The 13956-nt window shown below is 48.9% G+C and overlaps 1 protein-coding gene across 1 annotated transcript; it reads left to right on the plus strand.

The window, feature by feature from the left end:
• The first annotated feature begins 38 nt into the window (after positions 1-38).
• Positions 39-13533, plus strand: NCSTN (nicastrin). Its single transcript, XM_037370928.1, has 17 exons — positions 39-204; positions 451-555; positions 1993-2116; positions 2643-2761; positions 3827-3972; positions 4167-4317; positions 4791-4900; positions 5720-5872; positions 7255-7359; positions 7536-7613; positions 7753-7922; positions 9114-9216; positions 9472-9567; positions 10080-10167; positions 10305-10456; positions 10779-10991; positions 12499-13533. The coding sequence occupies exons 1-17, from the start codon at positions 78-80 to the stop codon at positions 12619-12621; spliced, it is 2163 nt and encodes a 720-aa protein (XP_037226825.1). The 5' UTR covers positions 39-77; the 3' UTR covers positions 12622-13533.
• The last annotated feature ends 423 nt before the right edge of the window (positions 13534-13956 follow it).

The following is a 13956-nucleotide window of genomic DNA, read 5'->3' on the forward strand; positions in this document are numbered from 1 at the left end:
AGTCCTCCCGCGGCGTAGAGCGGCTTCCGGCGGCGCCTGTGCGTGGCCGCCGTGGAGGAACCGGAAGGGCTGGGAAGATGGCGGCGGCAGTGGGGAGAGCCTGGGGCAGCCGGCGGATGGAGGTCGCTGCGAGGAGCTGCCGGGGCTCGCTCCCGGCCTGGTGGGGGCTGCTCCGGGGGCTGCTTCTGGCCGTGCTGGCAGCGGGTGAGCCTGGCTGGGAGAGGGACGGGGCAGGCCTGGCCCTCCCCCGTGTGGGACCGCTCCGCGAGGAGGAGGAGGTAGGGAGGGCCTCGCCTGGCTCCCTTGGAGATGGCGGCTCTGGGAGCCCTCGCCTGTCCTCTGAGTTGCGGAGGGGCTCGCCTTTCCCCCGCCCCGAGCTGGGGAGAGCCGTCTGGGATGCGAGGAGCCCCGGGTTGCCCCCTCTGAGGTGCGGCTGTGTCTTCTCCCCAGGCTCCTGCCAGGGGAACTCTGTTGAGAGGAAGATCTACATCCCCCTGAACAAAACGGCACCGTGCGTTCGCCTCCTGAATGCCACCCACCAGATCGGCTGCCAGTGTGAGTACTGCTGCGGGGCCCTGGGGCTGCTCCTTGGGCTGGGCACGCCGTGGGCGATGCGGTGTGAGTGCTGCCCCGCCGTTGGACTTGCCTAGATAGGTACTGCCCTTCTCTTCCAATCCGGCTCTAGTCGTGCTGAATGCACTGACCTGCTTCTGCTAAATCGAGGGGTGGAGGTCTTGGAGAGGTTGTGTTCCTACAGACCTCAAAAATCCCTGCCAAGACTGAGAGCAGCGTTTTGAGCTCATGCAGTCAATGCGCACACAGGACAAAGCCAGGCCACAGGTTCTAGGGGTGCGCGGCAAAGCTGTGAGCACTGCAGGGTGTGTTAGGGCTTAACAAGGTACTAAAGAAAGGGAGCAGGGAGCGAAGAAGTGAGGAAGCGACATCTGAAAGGAGTGGAATGTTTGGCTGAGCTGCTTGTGCAGTGCTTGTTAACTGGTGAGGGGTTTTTTGTCATATTGAAATGGCAAAGGCAGGACTGCATGACTGTTAAAAGATAAGGGAACCCCATTCATGCAGTATTCCTGGCTGAAGTTAGTGTGAGTCAGCATTTTGCTCATTTCCCATTTCGTTTTGCTTCCGCAGTGAGCCAGTCCCTGCAGCGGAGATTGTCAGCTGCCGCTACAGGGTAGCACAGCTGCGCTTGGGCTGTCAAATAACCGAGGGTACAAAGTTCTCTGGCTCCTCTTCCATGCTCTGTGTGCGCCTGCTGTTCGGGCGGACAGCCGTATGCCATCCCATTTTCCCAGTTGCAGGCAGTTTCTGACAACGGCAGCAGTTACTAACTCTGCGGGTTGACAAAGTGCTTGTTTTTATCAGTAGCTTCTTATGAAAGTGCTTTGTGCATCGTCTGTTTTCTTTGGAACAGAGCAAAATGACAAGCAGTGGACCTGCTTTTTGCTAATCCCCTTTGCTGTCACAATCTTTTGCCCCCTGGGCTCCTCCAGGCCTCAGGCTGAGCTGTCTTTGAGCTCTCAGTTTCTGAATTTGCAATCTTTTTGCTGAGGGGCAGCACTGAACTGCTGCTGGGGCTGTGGTACTTGAGGCAGGTCCTGTCCCCTCCAAGTGCCTTTCTGCCTCAGGGCCTCAGTTTCCTGCTATCCTTCCTTATGCTCTTCAGTCACAGGAGACTCATAGTGCTTAGCTGAAGGTCCTGATGTGCTTAAAAGATGCTTTCAGAGTGTGAGTGCTTATTTCTTAATCTGTGCTGTTCAGCGGTGTTTTTTCCCCCTACTAAAACCACTGCTCCTTTTTCTGTCTTGCTCTAGCTAAATAGTGCCACTTCACCAGATTGCTCCCTCCAGCCCTCTAAATCCACGAGCTGTTCTTCCCTAAAGCCCTTAGTGGCATACTGCCCTGCTATTCTGGGGTGGGTTGAGGGTGTGAATGAAGTAGATCCCTGGGAAACACGGAGGGCCCACTCTCTTTCCACAGCCTCCATCAGTGGAGACACGGGCGTGATCCATGTGGTTGAGAAGGAGGAGGACCTGAACTGGGTGCTTGCTGATGGCCCGCATCCACCCTACATGATACTGCTAGATGGGAACCTCTTCAACAGGTCAGTCATCACCAGTTTTTATCTCCCCAGGGTGAGTGGAGTCTAGAAGACCAACGTGGGTCTCTAGTCTGGTGATGAAAACATCATTTTTCAAGTAACAGATGGCAGGATCAGCCTTGATACTGCACTGCAGTATAGCGAGGTTGTTTGTAGTTTTACTGTGGTTTAGTGCCTGAATTTATTTCTTCTTAAGTGGGCTGCTTTGCTGTTAGAAGAGCTCTGCTCTCTCTGAATTCTCATGCCGTGTTCATCACGGTAGAAGTTACTGAAGTTCATTGAACAATGTGATTAAGATCGGTCACATCTCTTCCTGGGTTGAGCAGGAAAGAAGTGGCTGAAGTTTTCTGCTTGTTGCTGTGTCTGTAATCTTACGCAGTTCTGAGAACATTAAAGAAAAAGGGACATAGTGGTTTTGATCAAAAGCATCATCACATGCTTGATCGTAATAATGTCAGTGTTAGCATGTCTTGGACTGTAACTCTTCATTAATGAATTTGTCATTTCAGTCATATTTTCTCTCTTCCAGGAGGGTAATGCTGCAGCTGAAGGGAACCTCACGCGTGTCAGGCCTTGCTGTGGCCACTGCCAAACCTAGCCCTCCCCAGGGCTTCTCTCCTGGTTTGAAGTGCCCCAACGATGGGTTTGGTAAGGAAATGTTAAGTCTTCATCCTTGTTGGGAGGAAGAGAAATGGTGCCTCTACATCATATGGCCAAAGAAAGAAGTGCCAAGGATGGCTGAACTTGTAGCTACACTTAACATAAAATCATGTTTAAGATGACAGGTTCAATATGTTCTTTCAGAGTAGTTTGTCTGAGCTGGAATCCTGTCATGTCTCAGCAAGGGCTGGGGCAGGTGTTGAGGGGAAGACTGTTAGATAAGCTGGCTAAAACAGCATTAAGTCCCTAAAGTGTTAAACCTGACCAAGGGTTGTTGTAACTTCTTTTTCTTTAGTGTGAGAAACTCATACTTTGTCCACACTCAGTCATTAAAGCGTCTTGTGTTTGCATAGATCGAGCGGAGGGTGCGTTTACCTCTCTGCCTGGGCCAGTCGCTACTTTCTAAGATGACATTTTGCCTCCCTGAATTCCCTCTGTGGTTTCAGTTAGGTTTTCATTTCGCTGTTTTTTCATGCAGCAAACTTAACTGTATTGCGCTTTGAGGGGAGAAATTGCTACACCTTCCGTAGTTTGCACAAGGCTTTCTGCTGTGCAGGATGCCGTGTGCGCTCCTGTGATGAGTTCCGTGTGCTGGCATTTGTCGTGTCTCTGCCTTCATGCTGTTTGCACAGTATTGAGGTGTTAAAATGATTGGCACGTTATGGATGCCTGAGGGGTACTTCCAACACATGATGAGCTCAGAAAATGCGGGTTTGTATGTTCTGCCTTTTGAGGTATAATGTTTCTCTGTGTGCCTCCTCCGCTCTCTCAGCATGTGATAAATGCTCACTGAGTGCTCATGCCAGCCTCCTGGCATGTGATGACTTCAAGTGTGCATGTTACTCGTTCTCTCTGCGTGGCACAGTGCTCTGTCTCTGCCACTCTGCCGCATGCAGTGACCAACTCTGTCTCTCCAAGCTTTTGTCAGCTGGTTCCTCAGCCCATAATGGTGCTCATTTTGTATTTGCTGCTATTTGCTCAGCAGGCCCTACCTCTCCTGCAGTCTGTTATTCTCTTGCAGGCTCAGATTTGCCCATTTCTTTCTGTTTCCAGGTGTCTATTCCAAAGATTATGGCCCTCAGTTTGCACACTGCAATAAGACTGTGTGGAATCCTGTGGGGAGTGGGCTTTCCTATGAGGATTTTGACTTCCCTATTTTTCTCCTTGAAGATGCCAATGAGACACAAGTTATTAAGCAGGTACTGTGCTTCCTCAGCGAGGAGGGAGGAGAGGGGAACCACCACACAGTCCAGCAAAGGGGGGAGAAGTTTTGTTTTCTCTCCACTGAGATGTGGAAGTCTATACAGTAAAAATACATGGTCCCATTTTATTTGCAGTACGCAGTGCTATTACAGAAGGGCTAAGTTTTGTAATGATTTTTATTTCCATCCAGTGTTATCAAGACCATAATGTCCCTCGTGATGGATCTGGCCCCGAGTACCCTCTCTGTGCCATGCAGCTTTTTTCCCACATGCACGCTGTCACCAGCACTGTCACCTGCATGAGACGCAGCTCCCTCCAAAGCACCTTCAGCATTAATCCAGGTGAGCAGAATCCTCTTTCCTTGTGGGACGAGGCTGGTGGTAAAAATCCCAGTGGAATACAGTTGTGCAAAGAAAGAAAATTTTAGAGTTTCCCTTAAAGGCTTGTTTGCCTGCTTAGCCTTTTCAGGATACACTGTTGAAGTGGTAAGGAATTTTGGGCTAGGTTTGTCATCGGTTCGGAAAATAACACATAGAAGAGATGCTGGCTGAGAAAGGCACCTGATAGCTGCTACGTAGATCATCTGGAATGGCTCTGAGATTGCTGCTCCATTAGACTCTGTGTACGTTAGTCAAAGTCCTGGTCCTGGTGAATATTTTGCCCGTGATGTTCCTGGGGCTGGGACTTCACTGCTGCTGAGCAAAAGTTTGTTCATCTGATAGAGCTACCGATGAGCTGCAGCTGACCAGAAATCTCATTTCTCACTTGTCACTGCTGTTGTCTCAACTCAAGCAATGTTTTTTCTGCTTCCTAGAGGTGGTATGTGATCCTCTTCTTGATTACAATGTGTGGAGCACCTTGCAACCTATCAATTCCTCTGGAAAAGTTGATCCTGAGAAGGAAGTTATTATTGTCGCTACACGAGTAGGTACCTCTTAATCTTGATTTGTAGAGCATGGACTGGAAGGATTCTGGGAAGATGTGGGCTTCGACTTTCATAGGAATATACTTCTCTCATATATTTTCATTTCTTCCCATGTTCCAAACCTTTTAGATCTGACTGGCTGCTGTGCTTCTGCAAGTACGAGCCTTTTAGTTGGTGGGTTTACCCATTGTTTCGATATGAGGACATCTGCCTTTTGTTTCTTTCTGTCTTGTTATGTGAGGGGGTTTTTTTCAGCATTTTCTTCACTGATGGAACTAGACAAGTAGAAATAGTCAGTGTCTGTAACACTTTCCTAAGATATTTTGCATCCTTAAGAAGTGTTGCAGAGAGGGAGATGGCATGGTTAGCTCATCTGTGCTTCTTGGGGGGGAGAGGCTGAATCACATGAAGATTTTGTTGTGTGTCAAGTCAGTGTCAAAGCTGAGAAAGAAGTTCGCTTCCCTGTCTAGCAGTCAGTGTTACAGTCACTTTTACACTCTCCAGAGATGCAAGTTCCAAACTCCATCTTGTCACCATCTCAGAGACTCATGCTGAACAGTGCATTAAAATCATGGCACACTTGCTGTTCTCAGTTCTGGGGTTAGGGCTGAGTGGGGGGGGGTGGCAGCAGGGCTCTGAGGCCTCAGGACTGCCACAGCAGTGTAGTCAGTATTTTAAGTTTTGTTAAGTGGGGTGCTTCGATTCTTCCCTTACCAGTAGGCTGAGTGGGATAGGAGCAAGGTGATAGATTTGCTTTCTCAACACAGAATTCCTCTGTCTACGTGCAAGTTTCTTACACCTCCTGTTCGTGCTTACAGATTGACAGCCATTCCTTCTTCTGGAACATTGCACCCGGGGCAGACAGTGCTGTCTCTTCTTTTGTGACCCACTTGGCTGCTGCTGAAGCCCTTCATAAAGTGTCAGATGTTCATTTGCTGCAAAGGAATATAATGTTCACCTTCTTCCAAGGGGTAAGAGCAGCGGCATTGCTCCACCATTTGGCTTGTTCTAAGGTAGCAAATCAGTCCTTGGCTCCCTGCACGTGAACTTTTTCCCTACTGTTTTTGCAGAATCATTTGTCTGCAGCCCCACACTGTGGTTCTCTCTGCTCCCCCAGTGATAACAGGATCTTAATTGCACTGGGATAACAACAGCAGATGGAGCTTCCACTGGGGCAACCCATATTCTGCCCCACAGTTCATTCTGGATGAATGACTCAAACTTTGCTTTCCCTCCTCTCTCCTCCCAGAGTGCCTGGTGGTACCTCTCTTCTCTGCCTCACCCCCATTCAGGATGAACTGCAATGGTCAGGCTCTAAATTCTGAAATGAAGCCCAGAAAAGGCTAGATTAAAAATATATGTGTTGACAGCAGCAAAATGTAGCTCATTTCTGAGAGCCCAGCGCTGGAGTTGGCAGCTGTGGAAAAGCAGAACAAGCCTGTGGAGGAGGGACTGATGGCCAACAGCTGATGTTCCCCTCAAGGCATCTACATTGATGGCTTCTTTTGTGCAGCTTTGTGAAACTGGCTCCCACAGCCCCACGCTGTGGCCATGTGATTCCTTCATTCACCCTCCTCAGCGCATATATCCCTAGTCAGAATTTCCCTGGGGGAGACGGGCATCTAGCGCTATGGAATGGACCTTCTCTGTCATAGGAGGAATGATAAGACTCGACTGTGAATTAGTCAAGGGGGAAGTCTGGGGGCTGGCTGACTTCATTGCCGTTCTTTGTCGTGGGGATTCTCTTCTTAGGGGCACCTATTCTTCCCCAGGCAATGCTCAGCTTCTTGCAGCTCCCTTGACAAACTCGGGTCTGTCATCTAGCCTTCCCTCCCTTTTTTCCAGGGAAAGAGAGACCCTTCCTTTCTGGAAAGCTTCATGTGTTTAATTTCTAGCATGGAGAATTTCCCTTTTCCCTGACTTGCTGTTCTCCATACCAAAAAATGAAGAGGATGACTTACGCCAGAGTAAAGGCTGTATTAATGCCTTTCTGCTTTTACTCACAATAACAGTATCTTGTAAGATATCGGTAAGAGCCCGCGTAAGTCTGGCTCTGTGCCTTTTTCGCTTGTGGAATTCAGTAGCTGTCCCCTGGTTTTTTGCCGTTTGCCTTCGTTTTTGTCCTTTGCCTCCGTCCCTTCCTACAATACCTTGGTCTTTGGAGCCAGGCACAATGTAATATTTGCTTTGGTGGTTTGGTGTGTGCCAGGCTTTGCGAAGCTTCAGAAATATTTGGTGCAGTAGTTGGCCCTCAGACGCTTGGTTTTGGTCCACCTCAGCCTCTCAAACATTGCCGCTGTGCCAGGCAGCTATCCGTGTGCGATTCATGTACGATATTTTTTTCCTGTTGCAGGAGACCTTTGATTACATTGGCAGCTCACGAATGGTGTATGATATGGAAAAAGACAAGTTTCCTCTCCGCTTGGACAACATTCATTCATTTGTGGAGTTGAATCAGGTGTGGGATAAGTTAGGGGACTTTTTTATTGCCTGTTTCTCTGTGATAATTTAGCTGTGGTTTTCCCAGCCAGCTTTTCACTGGTTTTGGTTTTCCCTGGACTAGACTACCCTGCTCTGTAAGACTCACTGGTGTCCAGTCATGTACTTACTGTGTTTGGGGCTTTTTTTTTGCAGGTGGCTCTAAGGAATGACTCTGTTCTATGGATGCATACAGACCCTGTCTCTCGGCTGAATGAGTCTGTTGAAGTGCAGGTAATCGAAAGCAACCTGCAGCTGTTCATCTAACCAAAATGCTGTGGGATCTTTAGCACACTGCAGCTGATCAGGATGTTAACGTTTCCAGAGAAATTACACATCTGAAAGAATAGCAGAACATTTTCTCTTCTTTCAGGTTAGAAACTTGCTAGATATTTTGAGTAATAGCAGCACGGGAGCAAGCGTGACTTTGCAGGAAGCTGGATATTCGCAGCCTCTTCCCCCGTCTTCCTTCCAGCGCTTTCTTCGGGCCCGGCACATCCCCGGCGTGGTCCTTACGGACCACAAGACTGCCTTCCAGAACAGGTACTTCTCCGGGGTCGAAGGGCCAGGCCAAAGGCAGCGGAGCCGGCAGAGGGCATCTGAGCTCCTGCAGCGCCTCTGCCAGGGGTATGCTGCCTAACATACATGTAGAGCCGCAGTCTGGGGGGAGTGGAGGAGCAAACATGTGCCATGTAATTGAACAAGCGCAACATAATTATTCTGACAACCGAAAGAAATCCAGTTTTGTACAGAAAATGTTCCCCACAGCTGGCTGGAAGCCAGAGGTGAGCAAATGGCAACTGAGCGTGCCTAAGCCTCATCTGTTCTTCCAGAAGCTAGCTGCCTTTTCTTTTTTTTTTTTTTTAATATAGCTTTCTATTTGTGATGGCAAAAAGCCCCAGGCATTGGAAAGGGCACTTTCATTCACCCCACATGACCCTGCTACAGCACGTTCCTGGGGGATCCCCGGCTCCTCTTCAACGTTGGAGTGGAAATGTGGGGTAGAGGACAGACATATGCCTCTCCCCTCTTCCCTAAACTTGTCAAATCCTCTCTTTCTCTTCATCCTCTGTCCTTCTCCGCTGTTTCTGAGAACCTCTGTGGCAATTAAGGGCTTCCCTTTCACCTCTAAATCTGCACAGCTCTAAAGAAGAGCTGGCTTGGAGAAAAGCACAACTTGCTGCTGTGTGACCCAGCTTTACACCGGGGGGGATCAGTCCCAGGCTGGCTGGGAATGTCAGATGCACAGACCACGCAGTGGGCTCTCAGCCCAGTTCCTAGTTCAGCTGGCTGTGCTGCAGACACCTTGGTGTAAATCTCTCGTAGGGTTCACTTGGAATTTCTTGCTGCCTTCAAGATAAGGCATTAATAAAATCCACTGGCAGGACTTGCAGCAAAAGCCCTCCTCCCGGGAGACCTTCCGCATGGGTTGTCCTTGCCTCAGTTTCTCTACCCATTTAATGGATTGGGCTGTCGCCCACCTGAAAGCTAATCACAGCTTGTAAATTGCTTGGAGATCCTCAGATGGGAGAAGCTGTGGAAGGGCCAAGTTAATTATAAAGCCTCATTAAATGGTTTAAGGAGCGTGTGGCAGGGCAGTGCTTTGGCAGGGCTGTATCTCTGCTCCCAGGAGACTGCTCCCACTGTTTGCTTTAGGCACACTCTGAACTGAATTCCATGCCCTGTGGTTTCTTTCTGCCCCTCCCCAACCTCTGTTTGCCTTCTTCTTTTCAGATACTACCAGAGCATGTACGACACTCCAGAGAACATCCGGATGCAATACCCCGAGGGGCTTAGCCCTGAGGAGACCTTGGAGTATGTCACAGACACAGCCAAGGTTCCTACTTTGCATTTTCTGTAGCTGCTTTGGGTGGGGGCAGATAGAAGCAGGGTCACGGGGAGAGGGGGCAAGCTGGTTTCAACAAGGGAAGAAAGAAGGCGGGAGCGCTTTGTACAGTGACAGAGGTAATAGGCACTCAAATGCTAGCACGGTGTAAGTGTTTTGATGGATGTGTAGATTCTGGCTTGCTCTCCTTGCTTGTTTTGCTGGATCTGCCTATCTTGATTAACACAGAGCACTCTTCCTTTGCAGTCCCTGGCAGAAGTTGCCACAGTGGTCGCCCGTGCTCTCTACCGGCTTGCAGGGGGAGCCAACAACACCTCTGCTATTCAGGCAGATCCAAAAACGGTACGAGCAGATGGAATTGAGTCCCTGGCATCTCTGATGAGCCCTCACGTACTTCCCTTCTGTCTCTGTTTATATGTGTTTACACAGCATGCTGTCCTGTCTGTCTCGGTGAGGGCTTTGCCTCCCCCCCTTCTCTCTTTCCCCACCACAGCTGAATGAAAAACCTTTCGCCCTTCTCTAGTTCCTTGCCTCTCAATCTCAGGGCAGACATGAAGCTTCACAAGCCCTCTACAACACAGAGCTCCTTTATCCTCGTTCCACGAAGCAGAAGAGGGAGCTGAGGTGAAATGGCAATGTGTGCCACAGGGATCAGCTAAGGAGTCGGTGGAGCTGGAATCAAACCCAATTTTCACGGCTCGATCCTGAATTATATACAGTTGTGACATAGAGTCTCTCCTTCACTTGGCCCCTGTAGTGGGGAATATCTGTCAGCCAAATAATCTTGAGAGGAGTAGCTGTTAAGGTGCTATTTTCTCTCCTCTTTGTATAAACCAATTTCCATCTCTTTCCAGGTCACTCGAATGCTGTATGGGTTTCTGATTAAAATGAACAATTCCTGGTTTCAGTCCATCATTAAACCAGACATAAAAGGAATTCTGGGTAAGAGCAACATAGGGAAGAAGAACAAGGGGATGGGTTTGACCCCATATGTTACCTGGCAGCTTTCTAAAGCGCCATAGTAACATTGCCTGCTTCTGGCCATCTCCCTGCCAATCCCATTTCTCTGACTGTTCCAGGTGATGTTCCCCAACACTACGTTGCCGTTTCCAGCCCTGTGAACACTACCTACCTTGTGCAGTATGTCCTGGCCAACCTCACCGGCACTGTTGTTAACCTCACCAAGGAAGAGTGCCTGAACCCTGAAAAGACACCCAACAGTGAGAAAGAAGTAAGTTAGAGTGGGATGATAGGCAAGGACAGATCTGCTGTCCAGTTAGGTGGTTTCTGCTTCTGAAGAAGGCTGGTTAGGAAGGCTTGCTATTGCTAGTAATAACACGTAGGAGGACTGGGAAACTCCTCCAACAAGGAGGCATCTTAAGGCCCAAGGGCAGGGGAGAAGTGGGCAAAAGCATCCCCTGACAGCAAGAACAGTCAGTAAAGCCCCTCGCTCTCTCTCTCCCCAGACACAGGTAACGTTCCAGAACAAGGGGATAGCCTGGTTGGTTGCTAGTGGCTGTTTGCTGTCTCTTACTCTCCCGTTTTCTTTGCAGATGTATGAATATGCCTGGGTGCAGGGTTCCCTGGACCCTAACTCCACGTCACGAATCCCCTACTGTGTTCGGTCAACAGTTCACCTAAGCAAAGCACTCTCTCCCGCCTTTGAGCTGAGACAGTGGGGATCTACAGAATACTCCACATGGACAGAGAGTCGGTGGAAAGAGATCCGTGCCCGAATATTTCTGGTAGCCAGCAAGGAGCTAGAGGTGAGTTTGTGCACGTCTGAAAAGAAAACGGAGAAAGAAAGTGAGGCTAGCTTTGAATAATGTCTCCTGACAGCTGGAGAAACAGTTCAGAGTTTGTTACAAGATCTTGTGCCATCATTCTGTGCCCAGATAAGAGCAGCCAGGCTTTGATCCTTGAAAATGAGGTAACCGAGAACGCATCGCTGGTGATAACCCTACCACCTCCAGCCGTTTGTGGGTTAATAACATAGTCATTGGGGCCTAGACAGTGCAGAATAATCAAGAGTCCCAGGAGCAGGCTGAGCTCTGTGAATAAAAGATAGAAGTGACGGGAGTCTTAACCCCTTCCCCCAGCACAGGGAGCCAGGTTTAGCCGTTAAGGTGTTTTCCTTGATTCACAACCCAGATCTTCCCGCCAATCGAATCCCCTCGACAGCACAGAAAGAAATTTTGCCCAAACTGTCACAAAGCGGCTGTTGGTTCCATGTCTGACGTTCCAAGCAGCCCTGAGCTGGGGGTGATGTGGCTTAAGCACCAGCAGAAGAAGGGTTAAGCACACAGTTACTTTGGGACTCTGTGCCTGTCTGGATGCCCTCTGGTTGGCTGTTAATGATGTCATACCCTGTCAGGACAGATGCTGGCGTCATCATGTGCTGGGGCTAAGCCACCCAAAGGCCCTGCAAGCCCAGGCAGTTGTTGGGGTGGTTATTTGAAATCGGAGCAGTTGGTTTGGGTGGCACTGGGCCTTTTTAGCACTGTCAGGCAAGCACAGCGCTCTGCCCGTGTCTCTCGGCCTGTTGCAGATACAGGTGCCCTGGAGATGCACAATTTGAGCCCGGCCATCACCAAAGTGTTGACCAGAGAGAAAATGTACTGAGGGAGTTGTAGCAGCACGTGGGTGTCTGGGCGCTGTGTGGGGACTGTTCTGAGATATCTCAGGGAGACTGGGAGCGGCAGTCCTACCACGCAAGGAGAAGGGATGGCAGGAAGGAATCTGATGAGGTTTTAGACCGGTCTGGCACTTCAGCTTCAGGAAAGGTGCTGAGCAGGAGGTAATCTCCGCTAGGCAAAGGCTATCGGCAGGTGTTGATTCTGCCAGCAACTGTGCTTGTTAAAGGCGTTTGCATTTCCTTGCTGGAGGAGATGACAGTTCATGCAGGAGTAGCCAAAGTATTACATTAAATACTTGCTAAAAATCTTTGCGAACTGCGTCGACCGCTCTGAAACACGATATGTCCTTTATCCGTGATACAACTTTTAAACATGGGTTTGTGTTGGGCTGTCTTGCACTGTCAGGGAACCACAACGAAAGCTGACCTGGTCCCTGTCTGGTAGTTGCTTTTGCCTAAGGCTGTAAGTTCCTTGGAGTATCTTTTTATTTTAATATACTTAGCGCCTCGGTGGTAAGCTGGTCTCTGTAGCTTTCTGGTGGAGCCCCCCCCCCCCCATTCAGTGCAAATTCTGTGAGGTGCTGCAGGGTCTGTGTTTGTAACAACAATGCTGAAGTGTATTTCTCATCCCTTCCTAGATAATCACTTTGGTTGTGGGCGTTGCCATTCTGATCTTCTCTCTCCTCGCCACGTATTTTATCAACGCCAAAGCGGATATACTTTTTAGCATCCCGCGGGACCCTGGGGCTGTGGCTTACTGAAGATGCTCTCAGGGCGTGAGAAGTCCTAGCCCTTGGATTACAATTGTCAAAGATAAAACTACACTGGAATGCCCCTCTCTCTGGATAGGGATGCAAATGGTTCTCTCCAGAGCTTCCGTGCTCGGCTTCTGGGGACTGAGCCCTAAGACGTAAGAGACTTTCCCAGAAAACCGTGCCGACCAAGCCCTAAAGAAACTGTGACTGAGGAGTTCCCAAAGCCTTTCTTTTTAATTTGTCCTTACTTCTGAGCAACTTGAGAGGATTGGTCCTGAGTGCCACTGAGACGACAATGTGATGGATGTGTTGCCTAAATGAAGGCAAAGGTGGAAAGGGGAAAGGTATTTTCTCTGGGGTGTACGTGGACCAGCAGATTTCCGTGGTGTCTGACAGCACAGGCTGCCTGTTAATGTCCTGACAGTTGCTATGAATCTGTCTATACTACAATGCAGGGAGGGCAAGGTATGTTTAACAGAAGATTAGATGTAAAATGTCCTTTTTTTAATGGTGCAATATTTTCTGGGTTTTGTATATATATATAAATAGTTCCGTTTAATTAAAAAAAAAAATCTCCACTTACAAATTAACCCATTGCCTGGTTTGTCTTAGTTGCTGCCAAAAGGACCAAAAACACTGGGTGTTGCAATATGTTTTGGTCTCGGGAGAAACAGAGTTTGTCTTACTTGGTTTTTGACCGACATTGACATTTTGAATTCTTTCTACAGCTGGGCAAAAGCAAGACATTATGCCCTCAGACAGGACAGGGGATTAACTCCCTCTTGTTTAGACTGTAAGCTCTCCAAGGCAGGGATGGCTGATCGCTCCAAACAGTGCTTTGTATGATGGTACCTTGATCTCAGTCAATCCCCAGGCACTGGTATAATAAACGTGTTTTTTAATGAGCGTGCTCACACACTTTGTTTCCTTCGAGGCTGGACTCTCGGGGCTAGCAGTTATGACTGACTGGGCACTTGGATATCCCTGGTTGTTTCTTTTGTATGAAAATTCACTTATTCTTCGGCGATCATGATTTAGAGGTGTGATAGTGCAGTTGTCCAAAGCGAGGAGCTCAAAAATAGGTAGAGAGGATTAATTCCAGAAATCGGAGCTGACTAGCGCGAAAGCAGACATCACTTTCCCTTCCCTAGAGGACAGTGAGGGCTTATTGTGTTTAAGTCTTTTCTCAACTAGGCGTACACTCTGGAGTTTTAAAGTAATTCAGACCTTGTACTTTCAGTGCTACCCTGAGGGAGACTTTTTCCACTTGCTAATGGATCCTGCTATCAGGAAGCTGCTCCTGATAGTCCGTGGAGTGTTTCTGAGCCTGATTTCTTTTCA

This window comes from Falco rusticolus, chromosome 19 (assembly GCF_015220075.1).
Source record: "Falco rusticolus isolate bFalRus1 chromosome 19, bFalRus1.pri, whole genome shotgun sequence".
NCBI classification, from domain to species: domain Eukaryota; kingdom Metazoa; phylum Chordata; class Aves; order Falconiformes; family Falconidae; genus Falco; species Falco rusticolus.